The sequence below is a fragment of the Balearica regulorum genome, chromosome 5 (assembly GCF_011004875.1).
Source record: "Balearica regulorum gibbericeps isolate bBalReg1 chromosome 5, bBalReg1.pri, whole genome shotgun sequence".
In the NCBI taxonomy this organism is placed as follows: domain Eukaryota; kingdom Metazoa; phylum Chordata; class Aves; order Gruiformes; family Gruidae; genus Balearica; species Balearica regulorum.
Window position 1 is genome coordinate 31,186,604 of NC_046188.1, and position 14,654 is coordinate 31,201,257.

Genomic DNA, 14,654 nt, shown 5'->3' on the forward strand with positions numbered 1-14,654 from the left:
CTGGTAAAAAGTAGCAAGTGCTTTTTTCTGTTGAAACTCATGTTTGATCTCTTTCTTCACCTACATTTTAAAACTTTGAGTATTAAAGCAAATGGAATTGTATCAGAGAGTTTGGGCCCGAAGTCCTCATAATAGTCACAGTTGCATTTGTGCTTATTTTTGCTGAGGCAAGTGATATTCAAAACTTTCCTGGGAAAACGAGCCCTAGATAAAGAACTAAAAGCAAACATCAGAACTTGTTACAGAGACAGCTGTGTTCCAGTGGTGCAACAAGCAGGCAATCTGTGTGAACTGTTCTCAAAAACAAATTATTGCTCAATATGACAATCCTAACCATCCCGTGAAGTTGCCTTTTCACTTTTGTCTTAGTTTCCTTTCCTGTCCTTTTTTGTGTACCTTCTCTCATGATTGTTTCTAGACCAATGTCTTTCTGGTCTGTTCAACAAACCCTTGGCAATTTCTCCCCAGAATACAAAGAAAAATGTTATCACATGTAGTATGTCATTGTCCTGAAGGAAAAAAGGGGAAAAGGGCTCTTCATCCTGTTGAAACTTGGGGGAGACTGAATAACTGTGTATAATTTCATCATTTGTAAGGCTCACGGTCATATCTGCTTCCAGTGGGATGGACAGAATGTGCATAATAGAGACATCAATACTCCATATCAGGAAGAATATTCATTAGGTACTTGGCAGTTCTAGAGGCACGTCATGGGAAACATGCACTTGTATCTCAACACATGGCTGACTGAAATCAGTTCCCAGGACAATCAACTCTTTCATGAAGTTCTTGACCTATTTGCCAAACTGAGATTCATAGTAAATGATGAAAAATTATCTCTGAAGATCATATACACCTGAATACCACTGAAGATAATAATTAAATGGGGACCCTATTAAATTCAAATTCAGCACTGGCCTATTCATCAAAAGACAAACTGAAGTCTTATTGTAGTTCTGCTGAATTTAAGGGTAAGGTGACAGTGTTGCAGAAGATGCTGATGTTTGCTGATATCCAGATATACCTTACTGGTTAAGGACTATGTTCTCTTCTTCCAAGCACCAGATAAAAACCAATGCCACTAGTTTTTCCCAGGTTATATCAGAAGTCATTCTGTAGCTGGACCGTAGTGCATGACTGACTGACTTTCCTGTCTCTTGCTCTTAACTGGGAACGAAGAACTTCTCTTACCTGTAAAGAGGAAAAAGATCAACCCCACTGTTTTGAGTACAGAGTGCTGCCATTTATCAGTAGTTGTCCTATAAGGGTAGCCACTGCATTTTCCATATTGCTGCACAATATAACCTCAGACATGTACCAGTTTAAAGAATTCTGTCCCATCTCCTGCTCTTATATAGAGAAGATGATTATTCAGCTCTTTCAAAACCTAGCTGGCAACAACATCCATCTGACATGTTTCAGATGCAGTTCCCCTCAGTGATGTTTCTGTGTTACTTTCAAGACCATCTTTCCCATTTTCAAAGAAATAAAGATGTAAACCAGCGTACTTTGGACAAGCCAAGGTATATTGTGATTAAATGGGAAAGTTATAGTGATACTGTAATTCCTTGTGACCGGTCAAATATTCTATAATAAGCTTCCCCCTAAAACACATGCCAGATGTTTAGCACCACCTAGAATAGAATTTAACCTTTCATGATACCCTCATTTTTATTTTTATTTTTTTAATGGCTTTAGTAGATGCATTCAAAGCTCAGGAATCTAGTCCCAGATATTTTTCCAAATGGATCGCTCAATGCAGTTCCATGCACTGGTCATTGATTCATGGGCCTCTTCCCTTCAGGCACCACAGCACACATACCTATAACCTCAGAGAATCATTGAGTCCTTCAAAAACTAATAAATAAAGAAATTTGTAAAGAAGCCCTCTTGCCTTTATGAAACACTAGACTGCTGACTAGCAGGTAGAGGCAATCTTCTGTCTAAAAGAGTAGTATTGCAAGACTTAGTGATTTAGAAAACCTGATTCCTCCACTCAGTGCCTGGGAAGGTGCTGCTGTCAGTCATCTAAAAGTGATACTGAGAGTCTCCAAGAAATATATATATAATATATATATGTTTATTGTAAAGTGTGGTACCTGAAGAATACTGTACTCTTCACTTACATGGGGTTCTTTTATTTGAGTAGGAGCTGAGTGAGAATTATCTTTAGACTTTGCTGCACACCTGCAAATGAACCCACAGAGTTAGACAGTCTGCTAGCTAGCAGGCAACTGTTCAGTAAAACCATTGTAATCCCATTGGGAAGGGTTGCGTGGGTACCTTGAGAGACATCAACATTGACTGCAGTTTGTAAAAAGCTGGAGTAAGGAGGGATAACTGTCCTCTTTTTATAAAAACTGTCTGTCTATCTCTCTGTATGTCCTAGTTGAAGCAAATATATTTAGACTGATGTTTTCCAATATTATTTCTTTCCAGCTATTGATCTCATAAATAATTTGTTGCAAGTGAAAATGAGAAAGCGCTACAGCGTGGACAAAACATTAAGCCACCCATGGTTACAGGTATTGCTACTAATTCCATGTTTTTTCCTACATATTTAGGCTCTAAGTTTATAAAAAGTTTTCATCTTTAAGCACAATAGAATCTAAGCAAATCTACAAACCTGAAGATGTTTTCAGATCCTGAGAACCTCGTATTTCTTCACCGATTTACATATAGATCCTAATTATTTTTGAAGTATTAGATTCCAATACTGAACTCTTTCATGTTTTCAAAATACACTACAAAAATATTTTATCTTGTTTGTCCACTGAGAACATTATATATATATTAAAAAACCTTTACAGTCATTTGACTTATATTATCTCATTGCCTGGAGTCTACCCTGATTCACTTCTTATGAAAACTAATCAGTAGGCTGCCACTTCACAGTCATCAGAAGAACTAGTGGAGTTGTATGCTTTCCGGGAAAATATCTTAGCCACCTTCTGTTGAAATCTTCAACTCAAAACTGAAATGTTACGAATTTTTGAGATGCTAGCAGCCACTGTCTTCTGCTCCTCGTGGTTTGTTGTTTTTTTTTTTTTTATCCTGGCAGCAGCCAAATGACCATAGGTTAAATTTGTAAAACAGAATCAGTGTAGTGATCAGCCAGGGCTCATCCCACCACCCCTAGCCAGGGAGCAGGGCGGGCTGGGGACAGCCCCAGGCCAGGGAAATGGGCCCCTTCCTGGGGACAGGCCAAGGCCAGGCTGGGACATCAGCTCACAGGATCTCCCAAGGCATCCACCTTTGCACCTATGAAAGTAATCGAGGCACAGGCATGGCACAGCTCAGATGTGTTATCCACAGTCCCAAAAGAATCTTCATCCAAACTGAGAACTGGCTTCTACTCCAGTACCGTATATTTGCAACTGTTTCTCAGAGGGTGACCTGCTGGTATAGGAGGAAAAGGGCTGCAACCTCCCACCCCACAGCCTGCCTTCCCCAGGAACAATTCTCCTGGGCTTGCTTTCTTCCTCCCAGATTTTCTGTGACCATCATCTTTTCCTCCAAGACTGTGCTTTTCTCTTTGGCAACCATTGCAGAATGCATTTGCCTGAGCCTTTGGGGACCAGGGAGGTGATCTGGGCTAAGGTCTGCCCCAAGGATGCTGGCTGTCTCACATGATGGGACAGAGTCCTTCACCTCCCTACATCCATTTCTGTTGCCTGTGCAATAGTGAGTGGAGGTGAACTAAGGCGAGGCAGTACAGCAGCAGCTCTAGCACCATGGGTGAGATGAGTCCTCTTTCCAGATGAGCTGGTGGGCTAAGGAAAGATAACAGTGGAGCAAGGTAGTGAGAGGTAGACGGGCTTTCTGAGAGGATGTTTGTGTAAGAAGTGAGATGAAGGATGTGAGATGCTAAGGATGAAGGCTTTCACGCATTTGCAGCATGTGCTTTCTGGTGCTTTGGCTGGGTGACCAGAGTTGTGTCTTAGGCAATGACAAAGTGGAGGAGAAAAAAAAAAACTAGATACAGGGCTATGAGCAGAGGTTAGTCTGCATGGGGCTAGGACTGGCAGCTTATTCCTGCAGCTTCATGGATGCTTTGGGTGGGAATAAGAAAAGAAACTATTAAATTTGAGATATAATTTAGGCAGATCAGAGGCTGCAGAGCATGATGGTGTAAACAGTGTGAGAACCAAAACAGTTTCCAGCCTTACTGCTGACTGGCAATATGGAGTTCCAAAGTACCTTGATGTTTAGATGTATACGTCTCTTTGAGCACACTAGTAATTGCTTAAGTTTGGAAAAGCAGTTTCCAGCCCAAGTTGAATTCATATCCTGCACCGTTATACTGAGATGGAGCAACTATCTTGACTATAGATCACTAGGATGTGTGTGTATGTTTTAAAGATGTTTCTTCTTCCTTATTCATCTTGTAACTAGTGTGAGGAATTGTTTTACCACCATGCCTCATTTAGATACTATGGAAATCTGTAGACTATCCATACATTCTGCAAAACAACCTGTTACCATCTCCATGCTATACTTATGAGAGAGTTTAATAAAATTAATTTATCAAACAATCCTCTAGAGACGAAACCTATCTCTATGAGCAGATTTCATTTTTATTGATTATAAGATTTTTCCATTCTGGAGCAATAATGATGCATGGCACTTAGATTGCTGAGTTAATGGCACTTTGCCTTATTATTGATAATAGAAGGGAAAGTTATGTATTTTAAGAATTTTAAAACTGATACTGTTATTCTGTTTCAGGACTATCAAACCTGGTTAGATCTAAGGGAACTAGAATGTAAAATGGGGGAACGTTACATCACCCATGAAAGTGATGACTCCCGATGGGAACAGTATTCGGGAGAACATGGATTGCAGTATCCAGCACACCTTATCAGTCCAAGTGCTAACCATAATGAAAACACCAAGCTAGAAGAAACAGAAATGAAAGCCCTCAGTGAGCGTGTCAGCATCCTTTAAGTTGCATCCCCTATAATCTGTCAAAACACTGTGGAATTAATAAATACATACGGTCAGGTTTAACGTTTGCCTTGCAGAACTGCCATTATTTTCTGTCAGATGGGAACAAAGCTGTTATGCTGTTACACTGTTGATGTATCTGAGTTGCCAAGACAAATCAACAGAAACATTTTTGTGTGACCAACTGTGTTGTATTTACAAAAGTTCCCAGAAACACTAAACTTGTTATTGTGAATGATTCATGTTGTATTTAATGTATTAAAACCTGTCTCCACGGTGCCTTTGCAAACTAGTGTTTTTCTTACTTGAGCCTCATTTTGGTAAGAGAGAACTTTCCCATGAAGATCTGGAGGGTTTTTGTGCATCGTTAGTATTGTAATAGTAAGCAAACTCTTGAAGAGTAGATTATAACTGCTGTTCTGTGAACAACTTCTACCATTTGGATAAAAGCTTTATTTAGTGTTGAAAAAATAGAAAAAGCAAAGAGCAATGAATTGCATAGCACTGTACAGTTTGAAATCAGATACCCCATGTGTATGTTTGTGTGCTTGTGTATACAGATGCACACACACATACACGTCGTATAACTTGCTCTTAAGCCTAAATGCCTTAGTAATGTAAACTGCAGCATATGTTGGTTGTATTTCCCCTTTTCTTAAAATATTATTCTCTAATATGAATATTCTCTAATATGTACATTCAGAAACTAAAGAACTTGTTGACTTTGTGTATGTTTTCAATAAAAGTCTTGTTAAAATAGGTTCATTTGATTAATCTTTCTGTTTAAAATATCCCTGGAATGGCATCAGGAGTAGGTGGAGTAAATTAGTTCGTCATTAAGAAGCCCGTGTGGAGGTAGGTAGGAAAGTACTGCCAGCTAACCCACGTACCTATAAAACGCACTTTGTAAGGATCTCTCTACTTGAACTGATTTTATATCATAAGTTCAGTTTTGAAACATACTGGGGGAGTGGGGAAATTGAGAACACTGATTTTGTACCAGTGAAATTAAGGGGAATTTGGGTTTTAGAGAAATGTGCTGCTATTGCTTTTCCACTGAGTTCCATTGAAGTGACAAGGTAACATGGATCCCTCCCACCCTCCTTCCCCTGAAAACTTTAAAGATATTAATTTTCATTTCTAACAATTACTTAGTGTTGCAACACTAGTACATTTAGCTTTAACTGTGAGAGAGGTTCAGACTGCACTGTGAAAGACATGCCAGAGTAACTCCATGACAAGCTGAAAATTATTCTATGCCACAGGCTATCTCCGAAAATAAGAGTTGACATACAGGTACTGAAGAGACGGAGATACCTGGGATGAGAGGCAGAAGTGTGCCATGGTAAGAGCCACGTACAATAAACCTCTACTGATCAAATCTTGGCTCTGTGTTACAATCCTCAGCTTTCATCAGATAAATCCATTCTTTCCCTGAAGAAGAGCTTTGTCCAGAGGAAGTTTGTGCCAGTTACCTAACATGACCAAAGCCAGAAGAATTCTACTTATTTTGCACCTCTACTGGACAGATCCTCCTACTGCCAAAAAAAGAAATCCTTTTCCACGTCAGCTGGACCCTGAAGGAACCTCTCTGATAACACTGGCCTTGTAACGTGTTCTGAACCAGCTCTGGTTGGGCAGAGTTTGTATCTGTTGACTTTTCTGCCATGCTGTAATGTCGATATTTTCAGTCAGACCTTTCCTACAAGGCTAAATTTGGCTGATCGTTTGCTGTTGTTTCTTTTTCATTTGGCTTCATTCTTAATCTTAAATTAGCTGTAAAATAAACATTAAAATAGACTCAGGCTGATGAATTTTCTATCAGTAAAAGCATATAGATATGTTTATATTTAAAAGCAAGTCCACTTAAAGGTGCGGTGAGGGACTCTTATATAAGGATTATATTTTGTTCTTTGACAACTCCAGGAGTGAAGCCAAATTAGCTAACTTTTCTAAAAGGAAATTGAGGAGAATTATCAGAATGATATAGACTTTGTTCAGATGTTGATATCAGGACTGTTCATAAGGAGCGATGACCTCACAGAAGAGCCTTAATTTCGTTGTCTCATTCCTCTTTGTTAACCAGTAACAAAGATACAGAGCTCTGCTTTCATAGTGATCAATTTAGATGAGTCACGATTTTATTAGTGGCTTGGTTTTATTTACAATTAGTGTACCAACCCTTGAGCAAAGGTAATTTTGAACAACACAGTTAAATTCCCAAAAATATCAAGTAGTGTACAGGCACTCTGTTCTCAAGCTAGTCAGGAGATTAAAAGAGAAAGCCAACTACTTTGCAGCTTGCAACAGCATTTCTAAGAAACTGGGTGACAAAACTAAAACCATCACAACTTTTAACGAAGGAAGGACATTGAGTACTTACACTAAACCCTATCATCTGCTGATTTCTGCCATAACAATGCTTAGCATGCACGTGGGTTTGCTAAGCACAGACCTATGCTGATAAACATTTAATCTCATGGAGCACTTCTGATGACAAACTGTTTACCAACAGAGTAGAGACAAAAGTACAAATAAACTACTACTTTGAGAAACTTTCTCACTAGCTACTAAACATGATTTCAAAGGAACTCTTGTTTTATTAATAGAGGCATATAATACTTTTTTTCCTCCTCATGCCTGGTTTTTTTTTTGAGCACTGAAGCTTGCTTCATTGCTTTAAGGAACTTGTTGTGCAAATACTCATTGCTTTTCAAAAAAGAATCTGCCACTAGCCAATATAATAAATTAAAATTTTCCCTGCTGCTGTTCAAAAATGTTGCACTGTGAAATTTGAACTGTTTGCAGTTCAGCCAGACAGATGAATTCACTGATTCCTAACTCAAAGCCTAAATGGAAACTTGCTCTTCCAGATACATCAGCATCAAAATGTACCAAAGCAAATCTGGTACTATCTTGTCCTACATGATTTTCCATTGCTCATTTTACTCAGGGAATAGGAATGGTAGGTGGCTTTGTAGTAATGTTCCCAAGGTTTACATTTTCCATTAGGCCAACAGTTCCTGCGCATGCATCACGGAAACAAAACCAACAATGTTTATGCTGCACATAAATACCAACCTGAGGATCTATTGATGGTATTTCCTTTTCTGCTGTGATACTGCATATCATATGCATATCAACCACATGTATACATCTGTAGATATGTTTATTGTGTCAAAGCTTAGCTGTGGAGTGCAGAAGTAGCCAAGAAGTACTTGGAAACTAGAACTTCTGATTTATTTTAAGTTGCCATTTTCACTTCTACCATCTTCTTTATTCATTCAGATATACTTCCGTTGTCCACTGTCTTGTCCAGGCAGTTTAACTAACTCAGCAAATAAGGTGAGCAAAAAGCATGCACTTATACAACTTGTACAGCGTGACTGTTGCTCACCTGCTTGGCCCTGTGTGACCATCCATCCACACCTTCACGTCGTAGGATTGAAGGGAATTCTAATCAGTTAGCCTTGTCTCCTCTTGTCTCAGATATTACAGCAGACCTCCTTTTTCTCTTGGATATCTGCCTTTCCCTTTTCTTCCTCCTCCCTCCTCTTTCCCCTCTACACCTCACTAATGAAAAGCCTTCATAGAATCTCACCTCTCCGGTAGTTAGAAAGTTGTAAATCCTGACCTCATGGCAAGGCAATAACCATCTGGTTTTTGTGTCAACAACAGTCTTTTTTTGTTTGAGAGGTTAAACAAACTGGGTTATTTATTTTACGTTATTGGATAAATCAACACTTCTGCACACCTGAATTTATCCTGGACAATGAAGTCACAGAGGTGACATGGAAAATGCTAATAAGCTGAAAAAATGCCAAAACCCTTATTGGACTAATGGCAACAGATACTAGGCATCCTGTGAAATTAGGGAGAAAGGAAAAAAAGAAAAGTCCTAGGGAAATTTAAGAATTAATCAGTAGGCAGGTTAACTGCCATATATTACTTCAGTCCATCAGAAATAGGGAGAAAGATCAGAGTTGAGTAATTATGGATTATGGTGCAGTATTATTCAGATAGAGCTACCAAAATATTGACATTGTGGAAAAGCTATACTTCATGAGATAAACTAGAGCCCTGTCCCTGTAGCTGTTCAGCACCCCAAACTTTGCTCAACTTATCACTTTTCCGGAGATAACAACTTCCCCCCCACCCCCCACCCAAAGACAGACTATAGTTCATTCTAGCAACAAAGGAAGCCAGCCACATGGCTACTTTCTACCTCATGACCAGACCTATGACATCTGAACCAAAAGTCTCATATTTCTGGGGTTTACTGTGCATATGCCAGATGGGAAAGAGCTTAACCAAATCAAATGTAAAGCAGAGGAACTGTCTTGGTAGATCAGGTACTTTCCAGTAGTGACAAATTTGAGCTGAATGGGATGCAGAGTTTCACCTTGATTTTTGCTTAGCTTGTTCCTAGCAACTGGAGCAAGTGAATGCTGAAATCAGGGTCTACTGGGTGATCTGATATTTGTCTGCTTCTCACTGAATCTTTGTTTTGCTATGCTTCAGTGAGGAACAGGGAGCACACATTATAAGAACTGTAAACTATTTTGTTGTCTTGCTAAGCACATCTACAAACTTGAACATCAGCTGTTCACAAATAAGAATTTCAGACTGAAAAGTTGCTATTTTGAAAGGTCCCATGAAATGAAATGTTTTCCTTGGGCATCCAAGCACTAAGGTCCTACAGCCCAGGGTGTCTAGCTCCACTGTGAACCTGGAGGGTCTGAAGCCTCACGCTGCAGAAATCTGCCAGGCAGGGTGCCAACCAGGGGAGCTACAAGGAAAACAGACATCATGAAAACGTGCCTTTAAGGCAAATACCGAAATTTGTGTACTGCCAAAGTTTGACAAAAATTGGCAGATTCTGTTGAAGTATTCCTATCCAGACAAACTATTTTCCAATATGAATTTGTGATACATTTGCCAACTATAACTTAAATAGTTTCTGATATAACTTCCCAAATGAAGTGACTTATTGGTGATGACCTCTTACACTTTTAATGGGGATTGATTTTTCAGAAAGTGTTAATAACTACCCTTTGAAAAGCAAGTAGTTCATTTTGGTTCCACTGTTGACTTAGGCGTACAAAAGCATGAGTTAATGTTGAGAAGTTAGGTCACTAAATTTAATAAATGGAAAGTGTACTGACATATTCTTAAGAAAAAATAAAAATTGACTTGAGGGACTTGGCTCACATTTACCAAGTAAACAGCTGCAGCAGTTTAAGATGTTACTGTCTCAGCCCCCAGCTGTTTGTTACTGGCCTTCTAACAGAGAGAATATCTAACATTTGAACTTTTCTAGTTGACATGCAAAAGCATCTGAGCCCAATTTTTATCTTAATGTTTAAGTTAATTTGCCTGATTGTGAGTCAGAGCTGCATTGCTCCTGTCGTGGTTTAACCTGGCAGGCAGCTAAAACAACCACATGACTGTTCGCTCACTCACCCCTCCTCAGTGGGATGCGGGAGAGGATTGAATAGAAAAAAAAAGGTAAAACTCATGGGTGGAGATAAAGACAGTTTAATAGGACAGAAAAGAAAGATAACAACAGCAACAACAATAATAACAGAATATACAAAACAAGTGATGCACCGCACAATTGCTCACCACCAAAAACTAATGCTCAACTAGTTCCCGAGCCAAACTGTCTCCCAACCCACCCCCGTTATATATGGAGCATGATGTCATATGGTGTGGAATAACCCCTTGGCCAGTTTGGGTCAGCTGATAAGAGTGTTAAAGGGTGATCGAGTCTTGCTGATCACCCCCTTGGCTCTCCAGTCAATGAATCAGCTTATGGATGGGAATCACGGAGTCTTGGTTGGTGTGATATTGCCATCGGTGCACCACTGTGGTAGCGATCGGCACTTGTTTTTCTTCAACCCTCAGCCACCCCACGACAGAAGGGTTCTCTGAGCAAGGTAGACAGCTGCTCGATTTCTTCCGACTCCCAAGGCAGCTGCGCCAGTTTTTGTACATCGAAGTTCCATCCAGAAAATGGGCCAGTTCAAGGTTAACTGCTTTGAGTCTGATAAAGGTTTTTCATAGTCATTGTGGCCTGAAAACAGCCTCCCTTGCCTAAAACCCGTGTGTGTGTGTATGTATATGCATATACATTCATGGAAAGTCGATATACATTAATGGAAAATCGGAAGAGTTCCTATTACACGAGCAAAGCATCGTCAGATAGTATTATTTATTTAAAATTGAAATACACCTTTTCATTCTCAGAACTAAGTAAAACATCAAGGAAAAATTTCACAGACTGCTGGTTTTCAAGGTCATAACATTTCAGGAAATTCAAAGAGAAAGTTGTAGGATTGGCATGATGAATCCATACGTAGAAATTGGAAAGAGCACAAAGCAGAACTGCTGGATATCCAGAATTCTGTTCCCCTTTTTGCAACTATTGAGATGTACAATACTTTTACCTTTTCTAAAAATTTATAACTATTAGCTACTTGTCTGTGAGAAAGTAGGCAAATACCACTGTTCATGTTTCACAACCAGGGTAACATAGGTTTAAATCCATGAATTGAGGTGCTCAAAACAAGCTCACATTAAAAAAATTTCAGTCTCAAAACAAAAGTACCTTCACAGCCAGACATTATCCCAACTTATATCTTAGTTTTCTTATGGAATTAATGATACGTGGAAAATACAACATTCAAAAATATGCAGGAATGTACAATATTCTCAGTCAGCCCCTCATTATGTTTCTATATTTAACTCTATTTGTAGATGGCAAACTGACAAAGAAAGTAAATGAATGACTTGGGAGCAGAGAGCAGTAATCTGGAACTCAAAGCCAAGAAAAGGCTGGCATACTGGGTGATATTTTCTCCCCTTTCCATGTCAACTTGGATACATCCAAAGAATATGCATCCTCAGATGAGATGTTCTGTGGGAGGCAAAGGCTATACTGTATGCATGCCATGGGAATTACAATCCATTTACAAAGAAACCTTTTTGTCAGACATTTAAAGAACTTGTAAATATACCGATTTCCTGCAACTACCACTGCAGTTGCCTCAGAGGTCACAGTGTCTGCATACTAGTTGCTGAGTAAAGACACAGCCCTCGAAGTCCTCGTAACAGGCACTAGCTGGCCATGGCAGATCCATGGGTTTCCAACCTCCTTCAGCACAAATCTCTTAGCATGTGGCTAACAAAGTACCATGACAAAGTAGGATATAGTTTCATAGGACATTAGATTAAACTGCACCTGTGCGTCTCCTAACCCTATGCAAAATGTGTAGAACCCCTCATGAATAATGAGAAACCAATCCTGCTGTTCAATGTAATAAAGATATACACACAAATAGACTACTGTGTCACTGATGGGTGATAGCACTTAAATCTTACCCAGCCCTATATGAAATAAAATGTGGTTGCATGACATAATTTGCTCTTTTGATCAGGGGGTATCAGTGACTGCACTAGGACTACCATTTCTGCTGCTGTGTGTTTCCCAGCCTTCCAGCCAAAGCTGACCTTGCCTGTCCCTGGAAGGATCTTGTGGCTGAGACTCCAGTGCCTGGGGCGGGGGACGTTTCCTACTCTTCCTTTAAAAGCCTCGGGGTCCTTTGTCCTTGCACAAGCCCTTGCACCCACCCAGTTCCTTTTGCACCATTTCCAGATTTACTGTAGATCTGCTAGATGTTTTTGCTTGAAAGGACACTCTTTTTGGACAGACGGAAGAAGACTGCCTACCAGCTCTTCCACTGTTACAGCAGAGACTCTATGAAGGTAACACCTCCTTGGCTCTGGGGAAGGAGATAACACAGTGAGAAAGCTATGTAATACAGAGGGTGCAGAAGTAGTATCATAAATGCTGCAGTAGTTTTCATGCTTAATAACTCTGTTATCATAGATATTTAAAATACTCCATGTCTAATTTGTTTTTCACAAAATTATTCATGTATTCATGGCCTTAAAGGTGACACAATTATTAATTTATTACTCTAATCCTCTCTCAGTATTCATACTCCTTTGTTGGTTAAGCTGGGGCTTTTTACCAGTAAAATAATATTGGCACAATCTCTAGAGTAGACATATTTATATGGGCACAAAAGTTTCTTATCACTATGGAGGTTAAACCCCTACTCACATGGAAATAGGTATGCAAGTATGACTAGATCCAGACAATACTGTCATTTTAACTAAACCCACATAAGTAGCACAACTTCACTGTTCAGACAAAGCCTTTGCCTCCCTTTTCAAATCACTTTGCCAAGTAGCTGTCATCATTTTATGATGTGGACAATTGTGCGTTAGCCTGAAACCACCAAAGCTATCTCTTGTGAGAGAGATAAGCGGTAACTGTTACCATCCTAGATTTAATTCAAATCGATGATCAAAGACAAAAATGCCAGGGTATTGCCAGTTTCTGAGCTATCCAGTCACCAGATCTTGTGTTGTCTGATTTGCATGATAACTGTGAAATAAGACACTGCGTGATTTTACTCCATTCTCAACATCTTTTCATGCTTTTGTTTTTGTAGTAGTTACTAACAACTTCTTTCCGACTATTTCCAGCTCAGTGCAGTCTTCAGTATTAAACTGTAATATTCAATAAGGAATCATCCTTAGAGGAAACTGAAAATGCTGAAATTCTATAGGACATCTCGCAGTGGAGAGATGGCTTTTACTGTTGCAGTCCTTTCAGGCTTACTGCTCAGTAGTTCTCACGCAATTTGTACGTAGCCTCTCAGTCACAGCAGCAGCTTTGTGTATTTGTGTACCTTGCCACCTACTGGCCATCTTAGATATCTACATAAAGGAGTTAACAGAGATGCGTAACAAGACCTGAGGCTTTTCTCAAAATTAATCAGTCATCACTCTGTTTTTACAAAGCCTTAGGCATATACGAAGTACGTAATATGCCAGCCTACTATGACATTTTGAATGTGAAAATACAATAATTCATTATAAGGTAGGTAGCTAAGTCTGCTCCTCTCTGATGTTAGAATGTTTCAGAGCTTCCACCGCTGCTGCTAATTACTCTGTTTTAGAACAATAAGGTTCCCCCCTGCCTTCAATTTCCATAACAAAGCAATAACTTCTTTTTAAATATAGAAGCAGATGCCCAACAGCTAGGAATCAATACAGTACTTCTGGCAGCTTCTAGTCAGCAGAGTTCAGTGCTGCCAAGCTACTTACAGGCAGCCAGTTCCAGATACATTTTAAAATAATGCTGCATAGAAAGAGTGCTGAATGCCCCACTTTCAGTTCAAACGCATTAGTCAGAAAGACATATACATTCTGACATTAGTCAGAAAGCTAAAATACATTCATCGAAATGATTAGCCCTTTAATTGATAATTAACATGTAGTGCAAAGAGTCTGATGCAAAAAGGTTAGCTTGCATAAATATCTTCAAATTATTTGAATATAAATAAGATTCTGAAAGTTCTTTAAAAGAGTTGGTCACAGAAAAATATGTACTTGTAACAGTAAAAATTAATCTGGTTTACTTATATCCACAATGGTTTTATCTCTAGATCTAAGTGATTTTTCTCTGAAACAGAGGCAGCACAGTGGAAAAACAAGTTAAACCCACAGCTAAACTGTAATGAGATACATTTGGGGATACAAAAAGAAAGGTAAGATATAAAACAACCTAAAAATTTACGTAAGCTGATTATTGCTGTTAGACTTCTTTTTGCTACTTACTTTATACCTCTTGA

At 39.2% G+C, this 14,654-nt stretch overlaps 1 protein-coding gene across 3 annotated transcripts in view; it reads left to right on the forward strand.

The window, feature by feature from the left end:
* PRKD1 (protein kinase D1) overlaps positions 1 to 5,707 on the forward strand; it is a 159,330-nt gene extending 153,623 nt beyond the window's left edge. For all 3 annotated transcript variants that reach the window (XM_075754072.1, XM_075754073.1, XM_075754075.1), the window contains 2 exons: positions 2,440 to 2,525; positions 4,729 to 5,707. In XM_075754072.1, coding sequence (XP_075610187.1) covers positions 2,440 to 2,525; positions 4,729 to 4,947 — 305 coding nt within the window. In that variant the 3' untranslated portion in view covers positions 4,948 to 5,707. The remainder of the gene's footprint in view (positions 1 to 2,439; positions 2,526 to 4,728) is intronic.
* Positions 5,708 to 14,654: the final 8,947 nt, after the last annotated feature.